Source organism: Gadus chalcogrammus, chromosome 18 (genome assembly GCF_026213295.1).
Source record: "Gadus chalcogrammus isolate NIFS_2021 chromosome 18, NIFS_Gcha_1.0, whole genome shotgun sequence".
NCBI classification, from domain to species: domain Eukaryota; kingdom Metazoa; phylum Chordata; class Actinopteri; order Gadiformes; family Gadidae; genus Gadus; species Gadus chalcogrammus.
Genome location: NC_079429.1, coordinates 21,973,583 through 21,997,741, shown reverse-complemented (window position 1 = coordinate 21,997,741; position 24,159 = coordinate 21,973,583). Strand labels below are relative to the sequence as shown.

At 43.9% G+C, this 24,159-nt stretch overlaps 1 protein-coding gene across 1 annotated transcript in view; it reads left to right on the top strand.

The window, feature by feature from the left end:
* The window catches only part of slc4a1b (solute carrier family 4 member 1b (Diego blood group)), a 28,635-nt gene extending 5,480 nt beyond the window's left edge, over positions 1-23,155 (top strand). The window contains exons 2-18 of the mRNA XM_056577238.1: positions 2,642-2,682; positions 3,761-3,935; positions 4,330-4,465; positions 6,216-6,288; positions 6,852-6,894; positions 7,343-7,527; positions 8,065-8,275; positions 9,153-9,356; positions 9,507-9,655; positions 9,947-10,141; positions 10,749-10,997; positions 11,357-11,446; positions 14,410-14,576; positions 19,219-19,460; positions 19,842-20,011; positions 21,435-21,608; positions 22,089-23,155. Coding sequence (XP_056433213.1) covers positions 3,782-3,935; positions 4,330-4,465; positions 6,216-6,288; positions 6,852-6,894; positions 7,343-7,527; positions 8,065-8,275; positions 9,153-9,356; positions 9,507-9,655; positions 9,947-10,141; positions 10,749-10,997; positions 11,357-11,446; positions 14,410-14,576; positions 19,219-19,460; positions 19,842-20,011; positions 21,435-21,608; positions 22,089-22,169 — 2,523 coding nt within the window. The 5' untranslated portion in view covers positions 2,642-2,682; positions 3,761-3,781 and the 3' untranslated portion in view covers positions 22,170-23,155. The remainder of the gene's footprint in view (positions 1-2,641; positions 2,683-3,760; positions 3,936-4,329; positions 4,466-6,215; positions 6,289-6,851; positions 6,895-7,342; positions 7,528-8,064; positions 8,276-9,152; positions 9,357-9,506; positions 9,656-9,946; positions 10,142-10,748; positions 10,998-11,356; positions 11,447-14,409; positions 14,577-19,218; positions 19,461-19,841; positions 20,012-21,434; positions 21,609-22,088) is intronic.
* Positions 23,156-24,159: the final 1,004 nt, after the last annotated feature.

The following is a 24,159-nucleotide window of genomic DNA, read 5'->3' as shown; positions in this document are numbered from 1 at the left end:
GTAATTTGTGGACGGTCCCTAAAACAGATTGCAGCCGGACCGTAGATTACAGCACTGTTCTTGCACAGATATCGATAGCAACAACTAATTTCGGTGTGATTTTTTGTCAATACGCTGTCCTATAGCCTACTGTCCTCAACATACTACACCCGTAATATAGTGCAATTGTGTTGATGAAGCCGATTGCGGGATGAATCCGATTGCAAAACTGAATATCCGGCGAATATCCAACCTGCTGCTAACTTTTACCCGCTTGAGAAGCGTTTAGTTTGCGTGCGTTTAAACAGAGCACACACGCGCGCCCGCATTCATTCATTCCTTTTAACACTCACTCGCGGTAAAACAATGTTTTTCACGATCAAATAGGCCTACTCATCAATCCTAAAAGTTATGGGCATGTAGGCCTACACGATGTCTGTGTCAAGAAAATATGTGTTTGCTGTACGGTGTTTGCAGATGCATTGATTTAAAAGTACAACTTATTACCGCTGCATCAGCTGTTCTTTCCCAAATAATTTACCAAGAATGTGCGGGTAGATGAGAGAAGCAAAGTGTATGCGCGAGGTGCACAAGCAATCCGTATGCATCGCATGCGCATGTATGCATGCGCCCTTAAAATAGCATCTGAACAACGTGCCACTGACTTTAAACCAGGTATTTCCTGGTCAGTAGCGCAATGGTATTCAGAGACGGCAAAATACCGTCTCTGAAAACACGCCTCCTCCTTCCGCCGAACCGCCCCTTGGGGCGCATGATCAATCCCTAATTTACCGGCGAGTGGCGCTGGTGGGAAAAGAACGCTCTGCGCCAGTTGTAAACTAGCAACGACACATGCGCCAGTGACCAAGTCACTTGCGCCGGATGCAAGATAGGGCCCTCAGTATGTTGCTTCTCAGTCAATCTGGCATATATAGCATGAGCAGGGACGGCTGGTATAAATGGGCTAACAGGGCTAAGCCCTTTTACAGTAAAAATGAAAAAATATTATTATAAACCTTAGAACATTTTGTTTTAAATTTTGGTAGAACCTAAAGCAGCAACTGCACCAAAAAGTGACAGAAAAACCCAGGATACATGATATATCTTGTTTTTTTTCCTGTGAATGGGCTAAATGTATTCAGCCCAAGCGGAGTAGCGTAAGCTTCCATTCAATTTTGATTGACAGGTATCGTGACACGCCCCCTTCATATGCTTCCCATTTGGGCTAAAGTCATTCAGCCGGTCAGAATATGGCCGGTAATAGTGCATTTGTAAGCGGGTCAACAACGTTTCGTATCGATACATTAAAAAAGCATATCTAAATAACCCAACATGACAAGTGTGTAGAGAAAGTGGCCCCCCTCCCAGCTGCATTTCAGCGACAGGCAGTAACAATAAGGTTCTCTAAGGAATCGGAAATGATCAAATTTAATGTTGCATACAACATTGCCAAAGAGGAGTTGCCATTCACCAAATTTAAATCCGAAATTATTCTCATGAAGAAAAATGGATTAAACGTCAACCCGACGTATAGCAATGAGATGGCATGTGCACAATTCATTGCGATAATAGGCGACACCTTAAAGCAAAAGACAGCTGCGGACGTCGGATACGCCACATAGATGTCCTTCATGATTGACGGCGACACAGACGTCTCTACCAAAGAGTGTGTGATCGTCTACAGCCGCATTTTGCGCAAAGGGAGACCGGTCAACATTTTAATTGTCTAATACTTTAATCACAAAAAAAGTTTTATTTTGCTTAATGGTTTAGTTCGAAATGTTCAATTTCAGCTCAGTGAAGCACTTTAAACACCTTATTTTTTCTTTTTATTTATAATTGTGCTTCAAATAAAGACACGCAATTCTCTACACCTTATTCTTGTTTAAAAATCATTCACATTATATGAAAGTTATGAACAGAGATATAAAGGTGACCTCATGGCGTCTGGAGCCCTGTGAAGTAGGCCTATTGATAAATGTAATGCATTCGCAAAATAACCACCAGCCGTCACTGAGCATGAGTCTCATCACGGGGGGAGCCTTTAGTGTCGCCATCCAGCTTTACCGAGTCGCTGTGATTATCATTCACTTCCTTTTGGTATTGATGTGTATTGTGTTGTATTGGGCTGTGTACGTTGTCTGCTTTCTGAGGTGTCAGTCAGTTACTTTGTGTAAATAAACATGCTTTCAGGTAAAACCTTGTCCTTTTGAAATTTGCATCTGAAAGGTATTCAGTTTGATACAGATTCAGTTAGTATGGTTAACTTTCAGTGTCGATTAATAAATGGAATAAGACTGAAATGTGGATACAAGGAACATTTCCAGGGTCAACTGCATCATTGAATACTAAATATTTGGACAATCATTGTTTAAACAATGTCAAAGGAACTTTTCAAGTTAAGGGCATTGACTTTTGATATGAGACATTAACTTTGTTTTGTGCTATTCCATGTTTTGGGTGAGTTTTGACCTTTTTCAGCTGAGCTATGGTTATGTAATTTATATAAATTGTGAGTATTATTTATAGTATTATAATTAGCATACATATATAATGATGATTGTTGCTCATCAAGAAAGTTGAATCCTAAATTAATTAATTGTGCCAAATAAAATGTAGAATGATTATAATTAAGATTCTCACCTTTTTACTTCCGGTCAAGCTGCCTTGAACATCATCGTTAACAAGAAACACCGAATCCAGGTAGGGATCTCCCTCAATGAAATGGGTTTGGATAAAATTCTTATTAACGTGTCAAATGTAGATAGATAGACAGATAGATAGACAGACAGACAGATAGATAGATGGATCCACTGAAAAACTAAATATTTGGATCATCATTGTTTACACGATGTCAAAGGAACTGTTCATTTAAAGGGCATCGACTTTTGATATTAGACGATATCTTTGTTTGGAAGCTTTACATATTTGAGTTATGACCTTTTGCAGCTGAGCAATGGTGTTTTGCTGTAGAATAGAATCTGCTCGGACCTAGAGGGGTTATGAAGATAGATAGTTAGATAGATAGCAATTGGTACACAACAGGACGGTCCCAAACACATACACAGGCTCCAGCTCTACCAACACCCCCCCCCCCCCCCCATTTATTGATGGTCAAAACACCAGCAGCCAGTAGCAAAGAACCACTGTCCGCCCCTCTTGTGGGACATAGACCAGCAGGCCCAGAGGAGCCTGAGGCTGACACCACCCCAACCTGCCAGGAGTGTTCAGCCTGGGACACCTTCACGGCAGCCATGCCCCTTCACAACATGAGCCACGATGACAGCAAGCGTAAATCTCTGGTCCGGCGTCGTTCCGCCGGCTGCTCCACGTTGACACAGAGGACAAAGGACCTTGGGCGACGCCCCGATAAGGGTGCTGCCAAAACACCTGCCGCTCTGTGTGATTGGAGAGGGCAGCCCGGGGTCCAACACAAACCTATCAAACAATCTCTTTGACCTACAAGAGTGGAAAAACACTGGCCGGCACATTGTTCTTCAACTAGACCCAAAATATACGTTTTTCCTCCGCAAGGATCAGAGCTATCCAGGGCTGGGGGCAGGTGTTAGCTGGGCTCTGTGGGTGTCCATTAATCTCCATGCTGCCTTAATGTGCCTTGCCCTATTCTGGCACTCCTCAGTGTCCTGGGAGTAGGGATCCATCCTTCCTCTGTGTGTTCCTTCCTTCCCAATGCTTAAGGGTTAGGGGGTTGTTGTAGACTGTAGACCTGTGAGACCCCTTTGAGAGTGTAACCCCCCACAATCGTCCCATTTGGTCCAAGGTGGACCCAGGGGCTGAGCCAATGAAGGCCCAGGAGCCGCAGCCGTCATTCTGGCAGGAGGTGGGCCGCTGGGGGGGCAGCGAGGAGAGCCCTCAGGCTGGGGGTCCGCCCTCCTCGCACATCTCCTACCTCACCTTCAAGAGCCTGGTGCAGCTGAGACGCACCCTGAACACCGGTCGGGACACACAGGGGGAGAACGGAGGGCTGGAAAGATGGATGGATGAATGACTGGATGGATGGCTGGATGGAAGGACAAATGACTGGATGGATGGCTGGATGGAAGGACGAATGACTGGATGGATGGATGATCAAATTTGTCTAATGGATGCTAGATGAATGGATGGCTGGATTGGTGAACGGATAAACATTAATGGCTGATTGAATAGATGCATGACTGGATGGAAGAAAATAGAACCTGAAATGCTGTCAAATGCAGCAGAAAAAACACTTTAGCCATGAACACCTGAATAAATAAATTAAGAAATTAATGATTAATTAATCACATCTCCTCTACCACATTGAAGTTGTCTGCTAGTATAGTAAGTAAGAGTTTTCCTTGCCATGTGCAGGTGTGGTGATGTTGGACTGTAAGGAGCTGAGTCTGGCCACCATCGCTGAGAAGATGGTGGACGAGTTGGTGAAGAAGAAGGAGATCAGACCTGGAGACCGGGAGGGCGTTCTCAACTCTCTGATCCACAACCCCAGGTAGACCCAGAACCCCAGGTAGAACCCAGGTAGACCCAGAACCCCAGGTAGACCCCAGAACCCCAGGTAGACCCAGAACCCCAGGTAATAATAATAATAATAATACATTTAATTTAGAGGCGCCTTTCAAGACACCCAAGGTCACCTTACAGAGCATATAGTCATCATAAATCGTTTAAAAAACAAGACATTGAGGTAGACCCCAGGAAGACCCACAGGTAGACCCAGAACCCCAGGTAGACCCCAGGTAGACCCAGACCCCAGGTAGACCCCAGGTAGACCCAGAACCCCAGGTAGCTAGGACCCCAGGTAGACCCAGAACCCCAGGTAGACCCAGAACCCCAGGTAGAACCCCAGGTAGACGTAGAACCCCAGGTGGACCCAGAACCCCAGGTAGAACCCAAGGTAGACCCAGAACCCCAGGTAGAACCCTAGGTAGACCCCAGGTAGCTATGAAAGCTAACCATTGCGGACATCGAAGATAACGTCAATATTGAACCTAGAAACACAATGTCAAGCCTAAACGGTTATGTTATTTCTTGGTACACTGGCGTTAAAACTATTAATTGATTGGAAAAAATATTGATAAATCGGGTGTATGTCTCTGAGGACCCCCGTTTATTTGGCTAGAGGCTAGGTGCTTTCTACATATGCAGTGTTTTCCAAGTAAAAGCTAAATGCTAACAACAATGCTTAAACTATGTTTTTCACGCCATGTACATAGTTCTCTGGTTTATTATTCATGATGCATGGGTCGAGGTGGCGTTGACTTTACATAATTCTCTGGTTTATGATTCATGATGCATGGGTCGAGCTGGCGTTGACTGTACATAGTTCTCTGGTTTATGATTCATGATGCATGGGTCGAGCTGGCGTTGACTGTACATAGTTCTCTGGTTTATGATTCATGATGTATGGGTCGAGCTGGCGTTGACTTAACATAGTTCTCCGGTTTAGGTTCTTTAAGTTCTTGTACGATAATTTCAAGGTGAAGTTCTACAGAAATGTAAGATCATTTTATGCATTGTTATTTTGAGGGTTGTTTTATTTTAGCTCATGTACCAAACATCCATTTTCGGTGGTTGTGTTCCTGCACACTGTCTTTAAATGCCTATTTTGTGTGTATTAATGCCATCTCGTTGACGACCCGTTTTCTGCTGTCAGTGTGTTCTTCACATACCTTGTGAGGTTTAGATAGATGAGAGGCTCCTTGTACACCATATAACGTCATAGTTAATAATGATTATTATTAATTATTACCGGTTTTCAGGCAATACATTTTTTGGGTGGGTTTTGGTTGATTGGGCGGTTTTGTGTCTATAGTTGGGCTGGAAATTGGCAATCCGATCTGAACCGCTCAGCTATATTATATCTTTAATGTATTCAAACTTTATCACAGTAGCTATTTGTTTAACTCTTCACTTTATTTGTTTCCAACCATTTACATTTTTTTAAATGGGGTGCATGTTTACATTGTTTACTCCATTTAGACTCAATTCGCTTCACTTGATTTTCTTCACGTCTAAAACTATGCGGCTTATTTTCAACCTCACTTTGCGCTACAGCACTAGCCGCATTTTCTGCAGGAAATGCATTTTCTAGTTTATAACAATTAGGTTAACTCTAGCCATAATAATAGGGATGACAGGAATATAATAAGACAACATCCCTAAGGGACCTCTTCATTGTCCTTTGATTGCATTTTCTCTTTTTGTCACTTGATAACAATCATGTATTTTATTTTCTCTAGCCAGTCAGCAGACCCAGAAAGCCAAGTCCTTACTAAGGGAACAGAGATACACAACATCGCTGTCAAAGAAAAGGTGTGTCACTTGACCGAAGAAATAAGAAAATGTTTCCATTTGTTTCTTTTTTCTTCGGCATGTGCCTGTGGACCCAGGCTCGAGGCTCATCTTGTTATCCACTCTCTATCCTAACTGATCCTGTCCATAAAGTAATTTAATGCCATAAATATTTTATTAAAGATAGATAAAAAACAATAATACCAATATTCTTCCAATGAAGTGGTACACAGCACATTACGAAATGTGAAAGTATCTAAATATTGACGATAATGTTCAACATGAGTCTTTAGTCCTTATATTCCATGGCCTTTGTTATGATATACCAACAAAGATTTTTGTTTTGCCCTCACAAGGTTTAGAATCAGGGGTCTTTTGAAGTACATGGGGGCGAATTCAACCAGTTTGACCAGACAACACACTTCTACTCCCACTGATGTTCAAATACCTGCTGCACAAGGAAACAAAATCGCTCAAAGGCTTAGACTGTGAAAGGGTTGACAAAATACTGATCCAAGGATCCATAATCAGGCCTGTGAGGGTGTGTGCTCAGTCAACTCATCTCCATTATCTGGTTTCATCAGAGCGACGCGGCTGAAAGCGTGGAGGCCTCCATGGTGCTAGTAGGTAGGTGATGGTTGTTTCACAGATGTTATTTTGAATTAACAGCAGAAAGGACAATGAATCATGCAACATATGAGTACACTAAGACAACAATAAGATTAATAAAATAGCTACAAATAATAATAGAAAATATAATTTAAAAAGAAAACGCAAGTGTATGAGAATTGCTCCTACAAAGTCCTTGGAAACATTAAATGCATCCATTTTCATTTCATCCTCTGCATCGTTTTAACCCTATAATAGTTGACCGAATTTGCTAGAACCAACCAAGTATCAACTTTCCCAGTGGAATAACAACTGTTAACAGCTTAATACATCGTTCCAGCAAAAAAAGAAAATGCAATTTTACACTGACAGACGCTATTGATATCCTCCACAGCAATGTACATATACAACGTACAAACTATGTGTTATTCCTATGGATGTCATTCCGTTCCGTCTTTCCCGCCAGGATCCCTGGACTTCCTGGAGAAGCCCACAGTGGCGTTTGTGCGGCTTAAGGCGGCGACTGTGCTGGACTCGGCTCTGGAGGCCGCGGTGCCCGTTCGCTTTGTCTTCGTCTTGATTGGTCCAGGGAAGAACAACTTTGACTACCACGAAACTGGCCGGGCCATGGCAGCCCTCATGGCTGATAAAGTGAGGGGATTTTATAACTCCATATTACTTATCCTTGTGGTTGTTGTTGTTGTTATTGTTGTTGTTGTTGTTGTTGTTCTTCTTCTTCTTCTCTTCTTCTTCTCATTCTCCTTCTATTCTTCTTCTCATTCTCCTTCTGTTCTTTTTCTCATTCTCCTTCTATTCTTCTTCTCATTCTCCTTCTCCTTCTTGCTGTGGGGACTGTTCCTTGACATTGTGTTGTTAAGGAGGTGTCCCGGTCCAGGCTCCTCTGTGGTTTAGCGGAGGTTAAGGAGGTGTCCCGGTCCAGGCTCCCCTGTGGTTTAGCGGAGGTTAAGGAGGTGTCCCGGTCCAGGCTCCCCTGTGGTTTAGCGGTGGTTAAGGAGGTGTCCCGGTCCAGGCTCCCCTGTGGTTTAGCGGAGGTTAAGGAGGTGTCCCGGTCCAGGCTCCCCTGTGGTTTAGCGGTGGTTAAGGAGGTGACCCGGTCCAGGCTCCCCTGTGGTTTAGCGGTGGTCCGCTGGTGCTCCCCTCAACAGGTCTCCCCCCTCCGCCCTCCAGGTGTTCAACCAGGCGGCGCTGCGAGCCCAGAGCGCGGCCCAGGTGACGGTGGCCGTGTCCGACTTCATGGACTGCAGCGTGGTGATCCCCCCCACGGAGATCCAGAGTGAAGCAGCGCTCATCGGCCTGCTGGGCTTCCAGAAGCGGCTGCTGGAGGATAGGCAGTTGCCCCCCGAGCCTTCGGATCCCCTAACCGCCGCGGCCCGCAGGGGTGTGTCCAAGGACACACACACACACACACACGCACGCACGCACGCACGCACACACACACACACACACACACACACACACACACACACACACACACACACACACACACACACACACACACACACACACACACACACACACACACACACACACGCACACACACACACACATCCTAAACACACATGCTAAACACATGCTCGCACACACACACACACACACACACACACACACACAAACACACACACAGACACACACACTAAACAAGCGCACACACCCAAACACAGTTAAGAAACACAGATGCACACATTGAGGGAGGCAACTTTATATATGTAAACGCACACTAAACACACACAGACACAGTCTGTGTGTGTCTACACAGGCTGACTTAGTGGGTGACCAGGATTTAAGATCTTAAGTCTTTCACTGGTGACTATTGACATCATGTGGCAGGTATTCACCGGGTTAAACGACTTTCAGACCTAACGATGGGTAATAAGAGGTTGGGAAAGACTGACTGAGTCTCTCTGTGCACACGCACACTCACACACACACACAAACACACACACACGCACGCACACACACACACACACACACACAAACACACAGGCACACACAAACACACACACACGCACACACACTCACACAAACACACACACACGCATACACATGCACACACACACACACACAGGTCTGCTCTGGTCATGTACCAGGGCCAAGGTGGCAGACTTCTTCTCACTAGCTTCTCGTACGACCTGCGCCCCCCGCTACATGAGAGGAGCCCACCCTTCAATATGGTTCTGAGTGACACCTGTGTTGTCCTATGAGAAAAGGTTCGGTCGGCTCCTCTTATCTTCAACCCCCCCCCCCCCTCCTCGCAGGCTCTCTCTCCACCGGGGCCCCCGCGGAGGACCCCCTAGCGCGCACGGGCCGGCCCTTTGGTGGTATGCTGCGGGACATGCAGGGCCGTTACCAGCACTACCGCAGCGACCTGACGGACGCCCTCAACAGCCAGGTGCTCGCCGCCGTCATCTTCATCTACTTTGCCGCCCTGTCGCCCGCCATCACCTTCGGAGGACTGCTGGGTATGTGTCATTGTGTGGGTGTGGGTGTGTGTGTGTGTGTGCGTGTTAGTGTGTTTGCATGTGTTTGAGTGCACACACTGCTTCTGAAACATGATAGAATAGAGTGAGGAGGAGGTGGGGATAAAGCTGTGACCTCGGCCCCTCGTCCAGCGGACAAAGTGGACAACATGATGGGCGTGTCGGAGCTGCTGGTCTCCACCAGCCTCCAGGGCGTCCTCTTCTGCCTGCTGTCAGCCCAGCCCGTCTTGGTCATCGGCTTCTCCGGCCCGCTGCTGGTCTTTGAGGAGGCCTTCTTTGCAGTGAGTGAATAAAGTACTGGAGGGGGGCCTCCAGTATGAAGGCCCGCCCCCCCCTCCCCCAGCATGCCTCAACCCTCCTCAACTCGACTGGAAAAAAAGGAATAAAAGAATATAGAGAATGTTTGTGCTATCTTTTTATTATGGCCGTTTCCACTGCATATATTCCTACTAGTATTTAGTTATTATTTTTACTGTAATTTACATTGTTTATTATGTTTATCTGACCAGTTATCTATATATTGTGTTCATTTATTTTTCGATATGTTCCCATCTCCATCCCAATCCTCCCAGTTCTGCCAGTCCCAGGACATAGAATACATAGTGGGCCGGGTGTGGGTGGGCGTTTGGCTGGTCATCATCGTGGTGCTCATTGTTGCCCTGGAGGGCAGCTTCCTGGTCCGCTTCATCTCCCGCTTCACCCAAGAGATCTTCTCCATCCTCATCTCCCTCATTTTCATCTACGAAACCTTCGCCAAGCTGGGCAGGGTAACTCCTCTCCATAGCCCTCCCTCTCAGCCCCCTCGGCTTATGGTTTTACCACGGGATTCATTTGATCCAGCTCCTGCAGTATATCAAAATCAATAACATAAACGAAAACAATTTAAATTGTACTGATTTGAACTTTTACTGGAAATGATTCTTGTCTTGCAGATTGTTTTACTAGCTAACCATTAGGGGTTACTTGCTGATTCTTGTCTTGCAAATTGTATTGGTTGACTAGCTAACCGTTTAGGTTATTTGCTGATTCTTGTCCTGCTGACTGTTTTGGTTGACTAGCAAACCGTTTAGGTTAACGTGCTTGGTTACTATTCTTACGTCAGTTTTCTTTGCTACATATGTTTAAAATATGTAAACATGTAGCAAAGAAAAATTACGTAAGAATAGTAAACGAGTAGTAGTAAACGTAGTAAACACAGAAAACGAGTAGTAGTAAACATAGTAAACGAGTAGTAGTAAATGTAGTAAACATAGTAAACGAGTTGTAGTAAACGTAGTAAACATAGTAAACAAGTAGTAGTAAATGTAGTTAACATAGTAAACGAGTAGTAGTAAACGTAATAACCCTGTAAACCTGAACCCCCAAACCCCCCAGACCTTCAGGACCCACCCTCTGGTCCTGAACTACGACCACCTGAACTCCACCTTGGAGGAGCCCTGGCAGCCCATGGTGACGGAGCGCCGTCGGTACGACAACGGCACCGGCAACACCACGGTCACCAAGGTGATGGTGAACCCAGCCTACCCCAACACGGCGCTGCTCTCCATGTGCCTGATGCTGGGCTGCTTCTTCATCGCCTTCTTCCTACGGCAGTTCAAGAACGGAACATTTCTGCCTGGAAAAGTAAGCAACCTGTTGTAGATGGAATAGTAAAGGGCCGTACAGGTGTAGGTTGGTCAGTTATTGATTGCTCTGTATACCATAATGAACACCATGAGCTACACCTGTCTTCAACCTACTAGTATGTGATAGTAGCACCTCTGTGATAAAGAAAAAAAAAAGTGCTTATAGTCATTCAGTAATTCTGTGATTAATAACTGAAAACATCAGAAATAAATAAATATATATTTTTTTTTTTACAACTTTTGTAAAGGATCATGCAATTAAACGCAATAGTATCACCAGAATCAATGGTATCAATAAATAAATAAATAGGAACAGTATGGAAAGGAGAAACAATGTAAACCTGTTGTGTTCACCAGGTCAGGCGGCTGCTTGGGGACTTTGGCGTCCCTATCGCCATCTTCCTCATGGTGGTAGCAGATATTAGCATTGAAGATGTTTACACACAGGTTGGTTCGTTCATTTTGCATTTTTTGTCTCATCCAAGAATCAATCAGACATTAGGTACAAAATCTAAAGGAGGGAGCAAGTTCAGCAAGTACATCAATTTTTTTTCTATCGATGACTATGGACTGAAGTTGGTTGATTGTGCTCTATATTGTGCCGAGGCTGGGACCCGCTATCTGGCCTAGTGACGGTTAGTTCACGACCGAATCAATTCGAATGAACGAATCTTTATCTGATTCGTCGATCTTGTTTGTTTCGTTCGTTCTCAGACTCGACTCCTCCCAGACCCACTAGTCGCTGACTCGCTGTTCGTTCACTGACTATGAGTGGTGAAGAGGGAAGAGGCTTAGTGATAATATGATTCAATATCAGTGAAATGATAAATGCATGCTGTCTTTGTACTTTCTGTGTCATGCCGGATTAATCAAATATTTGAATGTCTCGGAAATTAGTCTCATTCTTTCCTGGTTCGTTCTCCACCCGGGACCCCCACCATCATTGCTAAATCAAATCTATTATCTTGCTGATATGTTAAACATCCAATAATCAACTATACCCCCCCATCCCGCTGCATTTGGTTCAAGTTGTTATATTGATTGATGACCGACTTCCAGGATCGATTGAGAATTAAAACGAGGGAGGAGCTGACTCTGACTGACTCAACTGAGAACCGTGCATTCCATGATTCGATTCACCGCTACCGGAAACTCGACTGAACGAACGAACGATTCTGAACGACTCTTCTTGGCGAACTGACCGACGCGAACTGAATCAAGAAAAGAATCATTGGATCCATCACTAATCTGGCCGTGATGCCTTTCTGAAAATCGTATTCCCATCGGCCACTCTTCTTGGTGCCCCGCGCTCTGCCCGTTTTGTTTTTTTATTTCCCCCCTGCCTCTCCTGTCCAGTCCGCCCCGGCAACGGGATTTTAGTACTTTATTGGTCAACACAACAGTAGGTTGCGGTTCCATCCCCCTGATTTTATGCGAACTTTGAAGTATCGAATCAGTAAACGGTGATGGAAACACCAAAATTCGCATAAAAATCCTCTAATTCGCAAAAAAGTTTATCCGCACGCTTGAGGTGGTTTTTGAGAAATGCGAAAGAGAGTAAATTCGCAAAATGGGAGATGGAAACACACTTTTCGAAACAGCTGTGACGTAGCGAACTTTGAACCCACAGGACTGACAGTCTTTCCAATTTCCGCATATTGACCGGCCATAGCAACCCTGCCGGCATCAACGTGTAACGTCATCTCCCTATTGTGCTCTCAAACAACGTTACGTGTTCAAGAAACGACGTATCTATTTTTAACCGTTTGTATATCCTTCAAACATATCCTTTAATTACGTACATCGAACAGATGGCCAATGTAAATACTAGATACGTGTGGACCGACAAAGAGATTAAACTATTGCTTACTCTCATCCAAGAAAATAACCTAACAGCTATTTTAGATGGAAAACAACAACGACAATAGTGGAACGTAATTCCACTATTTATCAGGACCTAAGAGAGAGATGATGTTACTAAAAGGATACAAGCCCTGGAATGTGTTGAGGAGTAAGTGGAAAGCTCTCAAACAACGATACAGCTTTTCTACTTCTACCATTTATTACAGACACTTATTGGCATTCTTTTTTTGCCTACAGCGCCACCTCCAGGCAGAACTAGGGTAGTTACCCGTTCAAACCACTTGATGGAAATGCACCTAATTCGAATACTTTTTTGAGAACTTTCTAAAGATTCGCATCACCTTTTAGATGGAAATGCAGCTAGTAACGTTATCAACAAGTGTGACCAATAAAAATGCAAGCGTTAAAGAGCTCTCGTTGACGGGTTACCCAATCCGTAAAGCACAGCCATCTCAAAGGTCGATGTGACAAATGTAAGTGTTCGAAAAAGATAAACAAATAGTTGTTTTCTGAATCAAATACCTTTGGAGTAGCTTAGCTCTTTAATTGATCAAGTAATGCGGTAGCATCCAAACAAACTACATATTCTTATGTATATCTGAAGTTCTAGTGCAGCAGTGCTTTTTGCTGCACTCTGAAAGAAAACTGCTTAGAATCAGCAAGTCATGCCTCCGCTAGTGTTGCCATATTGAGCCAGATTTCCCGCCCAATCTGGCAACACTGGCGGCCCCCTGACTATGACATCACGTAATTTAAACTTTTAACAAAAAAGTGTTACACTGTTTATTAAAAAGGCATTAATGCTTTTAGAAATGGATTCATCGATTTAAGTTAAATTAAAATCATGTTTTTAACTTAAGGTCTTATTCCTGGCCTGATAGCGTCGATAATGTCTGCTCAGAACCTGACCCTGCCCCTGCTATAAACATGGTGGCTTCAATGACAAACATGAGGTGGTTCATGTCATGATTTTTTATATATTGTTCTGCAACTTTTGTTGTCCAAAATATCACGTTACGTTTACACTGGGCCGGCTATTTTCACAATCGGCCATTTCACCTGCTACTTTTTCAAAAATAACATTGTGCACACGAAAGTTTTCGTTTACACTAACTCGTGTATAAATAGCGTCAGGAAATTCCAAAGCTGTAGGTGGCAGTGTAACGAGAAGCTCAAGCCCACGTTAAGCCAATCAGAATCCTAAATGAAAATGTAAACATAGTTCACTTTTGGCGCAGGTGCACACTGTGACGTCGGCTGCCTAAAACTCAGTTTTTCTCAGTTTACATGCAAACATGAAACCATAGTTTTCTAAAAACTCCACTCTGGCCAGAGTTTTTAGAAGGTTTTCAGTGGCAAATTCTCAGTTTGCGTGTAAAAGAAGGGCATAAACAAAGGGAAATGTCTCAGTTTTTCAAAATAACCATGAACGTGTAAACTGGGTCTAAACCAACTCACACACAAACACACAAAAACACAAACAAATACACACGTAATCAATGACAGGAGTTTGTGTATGTGAAAACCAGCCTGTTTGTGTTGGATAGAAACTGGTGGTTCCAAAGGGGCTTACGGTGTCCAACCCAGCCCAGCGCGGCTGGCTCATCAACCCCTTTGGGGAGCACAAGGCCTTCCCCGTGTGGGTCATGTTCGCCTGTTGCGTTCCTGCCATCCTCGTCTTCATCCTCATCTTCCTCGAGTCGCAGATCACCACGTGAGTCATCACCAGTGCTTAATTTGTAAAGTGGGAGGTCCCGGAACCCAGAGGGGGGGTGGATCCGGCGTTTTAGTACCAGGAGCAGTACATACTTCCGCAATCCACCAGTGCTCAGCAGCCAAGCCTGGTATTGTAGCTGTTTAAGCAGGCCCCTCGATTCATGGAGTCCCAGAAGTAGATATCGTCGTTCACTCCAATACAAGTGAGGAACAGGAATGTGTCTCGGCAAAAAAATTCTGGATATTAATCAAAGGCTCATAAACATCATTATACCATCTACCAAAAATTGTAGGGTTTTCTCTTTTCAAAACGCCAGCTCAAGCGTTTTATTTTCTTGACGTATTTTTTCCAGGAGAAGGAGGGGTGGGCAGCTGAAAGTAGTCGTAGTGAAACAAATGTTGTTTCGGCCCGGCATAATAATTGTTAAATAATAATTGTTGTCCAGATGGCAGGAGTGTAATTTAAAGATCACAAATATAGAATCATCTAGGGGGTTATGAACTTATACTTCCATGGTCTGTAAACAATGTGACTGTGCTCGCTTAGACCTCTCGCTTATGATGCTACAATGCTAGTTAACGAGAATATTTCGTCATGCACTATGGCGTGGCTAGGCGCCCATGACGCGGAAGCAAATCTCACCTTGATGTTGCCCTGCGCCATTGAGCAGTTTTCATAGGAATGAATGGGCGGCCTTGTTTTAGTCTGCTGTCCTTTCTTTAATAGGTCCATGCTTAGTACGGGGGTTAGAGGTAATTAGGGCTGCAACAACGAATCGATAAAATCGCTAAAAATCGATTACTAAAAGCGTTGAATTTGGTCATAGATTCGTTGAGTCGCGCGATTAATACGTCACTCGTAGGCGCAGCACTGCTAACAGCTAGCCGCCGACAGGTTGATTCATGGTTCATGCACGCCCACAGCGAGCTTTAGTGTGAGCGACCACAGCTTGTATTTTGGTCATATCTTAACACTGGACTATATAAAAGTGTTGTACCTTCACTGTATTTGGCTTAAAAAAACTCCTTCAACTCAGTATCCGTCTAGTCCATCCAAAAACTCTGTCAGCTTCTGCTGCAGACGGTGTGCCGACGGGCTCGGAGTCGGCACTGTGTGCATCAACAGTCATTCAAAGCAGCGGTAGTAATCACACAACCGGACGGTGTAGAAAGTCCCGTCAGTTAAAAATAGTAATCCAGTTTTTAAATCCACGTTAAAATCGGCAGGATATAGAGCTAGTTAGCTTAAAAAAAAAGTAGCTAACAGTGTCAAATGTGATGTGTTCAGGTCGGCTCAGTAATATGATTAATGTGTTGAGATTTTGCGAAAAGCTAAATAAAAATATTTTAATACTGCTTTTCCCAGCAATATTAAAATAAGTAGTAAAGATGGAATTATGACCTGTTTAACGGCCTATCTTGAGCTATGATCATCTTATCAGCAATTAAAGCAATAATACAAGTTCTATTTTAACAAAATAATAGAAAAGTATCAATAGTGGTTTCAATAACGACTTGGTTCGATAAGGAGTCTCGAAAATGGTATCAATATCAATAAAAATTAACGATCTCCTGTCATCTGAGAGAAATTAAGATGATTTAATTTATTTTTAACCGTTATTAATAGTAGTAGCGTTTGAAGAGCTTATCGGTTAACCATGTACATCCCTTATATACTTTAGGGCCTAGGCTATATATATAAATGTATATCATACATTGTATGTTCTTTTTGTGTTATCCCAGTTATGTTTTTTTATCATTTAATATTACTTTTAATAGTTCCGGAACGTTGGAGTAATAACCTGGTGTTTTTACACTTCAGTCAGCACTGTGAATTTGAAGTAATGTTCAGTTTTTGAATAAAGGTGCAGCAATTAAAATCTTTATTTTTTTATCCGATGAATCGAAAAAAATAATCGACCGATTAATCGATTATTAAAATAATCGTTAGTTGCAGCCCTAAAAATACACTGCCTACTAGGGTTGTGCCGATGGACGATGTCATCGTCCATCGTGATGTCTGACTGACATCACGATGGAGGGCCACCATCGTGATGGCACGCCCCCCCCCCCCCTTCAGAAACACACTAAACCTAGTCTCTTATATAGTTAACCTAAATACTTTGCAGGGATTGCTCTGTAAATTTAATTGAGAATATAACTGATGCATATGCATGCTATTTTAAATACGGAGGCCTTTGCCAGAGACGTGACGTGTTAGTCCTCCGCGATCTGATCGCATTTCTCGAGGCGGATTACACAGTGCCATGTCGCCAAACTATGATTGTGCGACTGGAGAAAATGTACAGCGAAGCAGAAGCCTCCCTCTGTGCGATCCTGTCCTTAGCAGAGAAAGTTGCCATCACCGCCAATGCTTGGAAAGCATTGATTACGGTGTCGTGCGTGATCGTGACTTTTTTACTGACTGGGTTGTGCAGAGTGCGATCCTGCAGACCCGCTCAATTCCAGAGAGGCACACTGCGCGAAACATGAATTTACGATTCCAAATATTTATTTAAAAATGTATGTGTGTGTGTGTTCCATTGAATGGTTTCATATCTTCAACAAATTCCGTTGGAAAGAGGAGGCGCACAGGATCAATATCCTAAGAGTTAGTCGACCGACGCTGAAACATTTTGCTGATTGTAAATTGACATGAGATATTGTAAACGTTCACAATCCTGCTCTGTGATATTCAATTTATCATAATTTCTATTAACTTGGGGTAGTGTTGGGGTAGTTACTCAAATAAAGTAATTAGTTACTTATTACTAGTTACTTCTGTAAATTGTAATGAGATTACTTTACTAGTTACTACATTTGAAAAGTAACTTCACTACTTATTACTTTACTTTCCCGTTTCTTAATTTACTGTAGATACATCATGGACAAACATCATTGCCCTATCATCACTTGTGTTTATTGTATAAATCTATACAAAATAGCATATAATACCATATGAAAGAACAACATCCCTGTCTGTCCTCATCCAAGCAGACCATTAAAATATATTGAAGGATACTTGTGGCATGTTAATGCAATAATTTGGGGGGAATTCAGTTGAACTAAGTAATTTAATTTGTCATAATGTAAGATACAACTCTGTCGTGTAGGATGCCCTCTTGTCTACTTTCAAGACTCCAGAAAGTAAGAGTTTGCTTGGATTTTCCCAGTGTAGTTTGAAAAATGCACCCCCTGCCGGAGACTTTCATTAGTTAATGCTGCAATTTTGTCCCGCCCACGGACGCTCTGCTTCATAAGGATACAAATCACTTTTGCTACACTTGTACCACATAGACGTGTTGCAAATGTATCTGCAAGAAAAACAACAGCTGAGACTCGTAGCAGCAGATTCGAGCAGTTGTATCGATGGACTTGTGCTCGCTCATTATGCTCATAGAACATAGCGATCTGTATAATTTCATTTGTGAGGAAATATTTCACAGATGTGCAACTTCTGATGCATTAGGCCACATTTGGGTTTACAAATGGAAAACTTTTGTGCATGTTCTCAGATTATGAAACGCGGGTGTGTGTGTATGTATTTTGAACCAACTGCTCTGCAATGATTGTAGCAAAAGACTCTTTGAAGTTGTGATGCACTGGATAGGATGTGTGCACCTGTAACACAGACTTGTGAACTCGTAGACCCTATTTAGTGTTTACAATGGTAGAAAAAATATTTACGACTTCAAATGTACTGTTACACATTTGTGATTTTAGTGTACGCATACAAAATCTGCAGTTACAGGTGCTAAAGACTTTTGTACAATTACCTTCATACTGCAGACACACAGGCAGCACGCATGCACGCACCACAACAGATCAGAACTTTACACGCAGGCAAACACGGCTTGGGTAACGCGTTAAAGCGCGTTACTATAGTTTAGTAAAGTAGTGTAGTTACCGATATTTTAAATGTAATGCGTTACATTACTTTGTTACCCAAAAATGTAATATCGTTACTGTAACGCCTCATCATTACCTCGTCATTTAACCATACATCTCTGCTTTCAATATCTTTTCCTCCTCCCTCCCTCCTTCCTCCACGTCCTCTCCTCTCTGTCCTCAATACCCTCACTCAACCTCACCTTCCCTCCTCCTCCTCCCTCCTCATCTCTCCTCCCTCCTCATCTTCCTCTTCCCTCTCCCTCCTCCTCTCCTTCCTCCTCCTCCTCCCCCTCCTCTCTCCTCTCCCCTTCCACTCCTCCTCTCTCCTCCATCCTCCATATCCTTCCTCCTCCCTCCCTCCTCTTCCCTCCTACTCTTCTCCCCCTCCTCCTCTCCCTCCTCCTCCCTCCTACTCTCCTCTCTCCTCCTCTCCCCTCCTCTCTCTCCTCCCCCTCATCCTCCTTTACCTCCTCCCGTCCCTCCTCCTCTCCTTCCTCCTCCTCCTCCTCCTCCTCCTCCTCCTCCTCCTCTCCCCTCCTCCCCCTCCTCCTCCCCTCCCTCCTCCTCTCCTTCCTCCTCCTCTCCTTCCTCCTCTACCTCCTCCTCTCCTTCCTCCTCCTCCTCCCCTCCCTCCTCCTCTCCCCTCCTCCTTCCCTCCCTCCTCCTCTCCTTCCTCCTCCTCTCCTTCCTCCTCCTCCTCCCCTCCCTCCTACTCTCCCCTCCTCCCCTTCCTCCTCCCCTGCTGGCAGCCTTATCGTGAGTAAGCCTGAGAGGAAGATGGTGAAGGGCTCAGGCTTCCACTTCGACCTGCTGCTGCTGGTGTCCATGGGTGGTCTGAGCGCCATCTTCGGCATGCCGTGGCTCAGCGCTGCCACCGTGCGCTCCGTCACCCACGCCAACGCCCTCACCGTCATGAGCAAGGGCCCAAAGCCGCAGATCCAGAGGGTCCTCGAGCAGCGGGTCAGCGGGGTCCTGGTGGCGCTGCTGGTCGGTAGGTGGTCCGCTGAGGGGGTCCGGGGTCCTGGTGGGGCTGCTGGTCGGTAGGTGGTCTGCTGGGGGGGTCCGGGGTCCTGGTGGGGCTGCTGGTCGGTAGGTGGTCCGCTGGGGGGGTCAGCGGGGGTCCTGGTGGGGCTGCTGGTCGGTAGGTGGTCCCCTTGGGGGGTTATACCAAAGAGGAAGTACCCCTCTGTGGAAAGAACATTCAGAAGATGAAAGTTTTTGCAATAGTTTAGACTGTAATGCTAACCAAATCCATGAAAAAGTCTGATTTGTCCCTGTCTCTTCAACCCCCAGTCACTCTTTAACTTGTCTGTTCACTCATTCATTGATGATTCACTCGTTCCTGAACTAGTTGGCTCATCTCCCCCCCCAGGCCTGTCCATCCTGATGGAGCCCATACTGAAGATGATCCCCATGTCCGCTCTGTTCGGAATCTTCCTCTACATGGGCATCACCTCGCTGAACGGCATCCAGCTGTGGGACCGCATCCTGCTGCTGTTCATCCCCCAGAAGTACCACCCTGACGATCCCTACGCCACCCAGGTCAGGCCCAGAGCCAGCAGAGGATCTAACGTCGCAGACCTTTTCACTGCTTCTTCTTTCTTAAGATCATTAAGTTCTGCATTGCTTTTTATTGGTTATATCGATTTTGCATTTTGAAATGCTATTATTACTGATTAAAATGTAATATGATGTAATAGTTATAATAACATAGAAGTCACAATTTGTTTATCACTTCTATATTATTCTAACAATAATATCATGTTACAAATACTGCAGGTTTCATTCAGACCCTGTAGAGACAGCCTCGAGTAAATGTTTAATGAGAGTAAGGCCATGGCAAGAGCTACAAGATGTGTACGAGACAAGAGTCAGCCCATATCATTGAGAAGCTACAAATGTTTTATATTGATAAAGTATGGAGGGACGCAAGATGTAGTTTGCCATTTAAGATGATAGCAAGAGGTGTGTGTGTGTGTGTGTGTGTGTGTGTGTGTGTGTGTGTGTGTGTGTGTGTGTGTGTGTGTGTGTGTGTGTGTGTGTGTGTGTGTGTGTGTGTGTGTGTTTTTGTGTCCGTGTGTGTGTGTGTGTCTGTTTGACTATGTGTCCGTGTGTGTGTGTCTGTTTGACTGTGTGTCTGTGTCTGTGTGTCTGTGTCTGTGTTTGTTTCTGTGTGTGTGTCTGTGTCTGCGTGTGTGTGTCTGTTTGACTGTGTGTGTGTGTCTGTGTCTGTGTCTGTGTGTGTGTGTGTGTGTGTGTCTGTGTCTGTGTGTGTGTGTCTGTGTCTGTGTGTCTGTGTCTGTGTGTGTGTGTCTGTGTGTGTCCATGTTTGTTTCTGTGTCTGTGTGTCTGTGTCTGTGTGTGTGTCTGTTTGACTGTGTGTCTATGTCTGTGTTTCTGTGTGTGTGTGTGTCTGTGTCTGTGTGTGTGTCCGTGTTTGTTTCTGTGTCTGTGTGCCTGTGTCTGCGTGTGTGTGTCTGTTTGACTGTGTGTCTGTGTGTGTGTGTGTCTGTGTGTCTGTGTGTCTGTGTCTGTGTGTGTGTGTCTGTGTCTGTGTGTGTGTGTGTGTGTCTGTGTGTCTGTGTCTGTGTGTCTGTGTCTGTGTGTGTGTGTCTGTGTGTATCGTGTTTGTTTCTGTGTCTGTGTGTCTGTGTCTGTGTGTGTGTCTGTTTGACTGTGTGTCTATGTCTGTGTTTCTGTGTGTGTGTGTCTGTGTCTGTGTGTGTGTCCGTGTTTGTTTCTGTGTCTGTGTGTCTGTGTGTCTGTGTCTGTGTGTCTGTTTGACTGTGTGTCTGTGTGTGTGTGTCCGTGTTTGATTCCGTCTGTGTCTCTGTGTCTTCCTGTCTGTGTGTCTGTGTCTGTGTGTCTGTGTCTTTGTGTGTGTGTCTGTGTCTTTGTGTGTGTGTGTGTGTGTGTGTATGCGTGTGTCTGTGTCTGTATTTGTTTGTGTCTGTGTCGTAAACAGGTTAGCACAGCCAGAATGCACGTGTACACGACCATCCAGGTCGTGTGCCTCGGCATTCTGTGGATCGTCAAATCCAGTCCTGCCTCGCTTGCGCTCCCGTTCGTCCTCATCCTCACCATCCCTCTGCGCATGTTCATGACCGGACGACTGTTCACCCCCCTGGAGATGAGATGTGTGAGTCCATGATGCCCACCAGGAGCTTTACATTAGCATGTTATTATCATAGGACACCCATACACTCACCACTGTTGCATTGGACTGGTATTCTTCTGTGTTCTTCAATGGTCCGCTTTGCCAAATATAAATAGTCCAACTACTGATGTTTGGAGGGTTTTATGGTCATTGTTGCACAATGCATTTTTGTGTGATGTCTCTGAAGCTATTCTTTCTTGTATTAGTAAATAGTGTGATGGTTCTCCTTTTTAATATGCAGTTTGTTAATTGAATATATAGCAATGTCTTATTTTTAAAATACAACTAATAAATTATATTTATATATATATATATATATATATATATATATATATATATATATATATATATATATATATATACTGCCCTAACATACCACATGCATACCTTTAGCATAGAGTGACCATATCACCACCACACCAGTGATCCCCCGCTGACCGTGATTGTCATGTTTGTCTCTAGCTGGATGGAGATGATGCTAAGGTAACATTCGACGAGCAACCCGGACAAGATGTATACTACGAATCTCAGATGCCCTTGTAGACAGAAGAAGATCGGTAACCTAAAAAGGTCTATATGTCCTATTAGTATTTCTGATCATAGATGTTAATTTCTATGCTTAATTTAAAATCACTTCTTTAGTACTAAAAACGTATTAACTAAAATTAGACATTGTCAAATATAACCCATACAATTACATTTATATGTATTTATCTTTATATATTTTTTTGCCAGACAAACATTTGGAGATCTTTATAATTTGGTAGCAATGCGATTCTCTTTAAAACAGCAGCTTGTTTCTTTCATTTGAATTACAATAGATACAATAGATAAAATGTGGAAGGTTCAAATTTACCCCTTAATGATGTGTTACCATCTCCCAAATGTACAGAAATGCTATTGTTGTTGTTGATATTGTTGTTGTTGAAAATCGCAGTTTAACACCGAATGTATTCCGTACATGTTTGGCACATACAACTCAGCATTACATCTGTAATATTTCAAACTGAAACATTGTGAGGGTTATTTTTAAAAACGCTTGTTTGATTATGTTCTCAACCTGTGGTAATAAAACTACCTCCTACACAAACAAAGAATGCATTGTTTCAACGTACCTGTATTTAGATTTATGCTCTGGATGGATGAATGGATGATAGAGAGATACCTTCTCACGGAGGTTTAGAAGGGAATGAAGTGGTAGATAGACTTAGGAGACAGATAATCTTCCATTATTCTAGGCCAAAGGACACTGAGATCCAAACCATTGCATTGAAACACGCATATACAATAAACCAAAGGTAGTTCAATAGGAAGTCACCATAACATAGTTAACTATAGGACACACAGGACTTAATCATACACTTTATAAAAGGGGAAAATGCACATCAGGGACATGAACAATGTTCTCAGGGAGGGAAGGGGATACCTTACCAAGGAAACAGATTTTGCATACAGAATTGTGTTCATCATCATGTATGTTATTAATATATTAACCTACCGACACCTACCGAATTAACGCCCCTTCCGGTAGAGCCCATGGGACCTATGAGATCGAAAAATATGAATGGGTTTCATTGGAGAGATGGTAATTATTTTCTGGTCCCAGTCTTTATATGCCCCGGATTACACATATGTTGTTTTTATTGATTTAAATGATGATTTTTCATGCAAAGAAAATTAAACAAATTCGCAAAAAAGCTTGATTATGTTAGGTTTTGTGTGAGGCCGCTTTGTGAACTACAGCTCTTCACTGCTCTCGACGCGAATGATGTACGTCACCACCCGCACTTGGAACTCCGGTACAGGCATGGCGATCTCTGCTCCACTTCACCGCTTTTTTCCAAGGGGAGGATAAAAGCATCGAAAGAGGTGAAAACCATTATAAGTTGGGGCATGTGGAGAGTTTCAGTTATGACGAAGGGGAGATTGTCGGTCTTGCCCAGGCCAGTTGCAGGGAGCGTGACGTCACATACGAAACGTGTAGTCTTTCTCATTGTGTTTTCTCTACAGCCTTTAACTGAACAATTGCACAATAAACGGTCAAACTCTTGACATCCAGGGCATGTAAAGACTGGGACATGAAAATAATTACTTTCTCTCCATTGAAACCCATTCATATTTTTCGATCTCATAGGTCATGGTCCCATGGGCTCTACCGGAAAGGGCGTGACCTCACCACTCTAATGGTGTGTTCATGAATCCTCGAATGCCAGACTTCCAAGTTGAAAATCGAATATCTCCCAGCTTTCTTAAAGGAGCATTTCACCGGTGGAGCCATGAATATGTATTGAAATTGGGTCCTATATGTAATCGAATAATACAATTAAATTCTAATTTGGTGCCGTCTTGACCGAGAAAAGGTAGAAAGTGACTTTTTGGCGCTTGTGGATTGAAGACAACAACTCCCACCATGCACCACGATGCACAGCTTTGCTTGCCACTCCCGCTGATCTAGATCTCCGCCTATCGGACACCTCGCTGTTCCATCTACCAATACCGAAAGACTGCTTGAAAATCATTTCACACAACATTT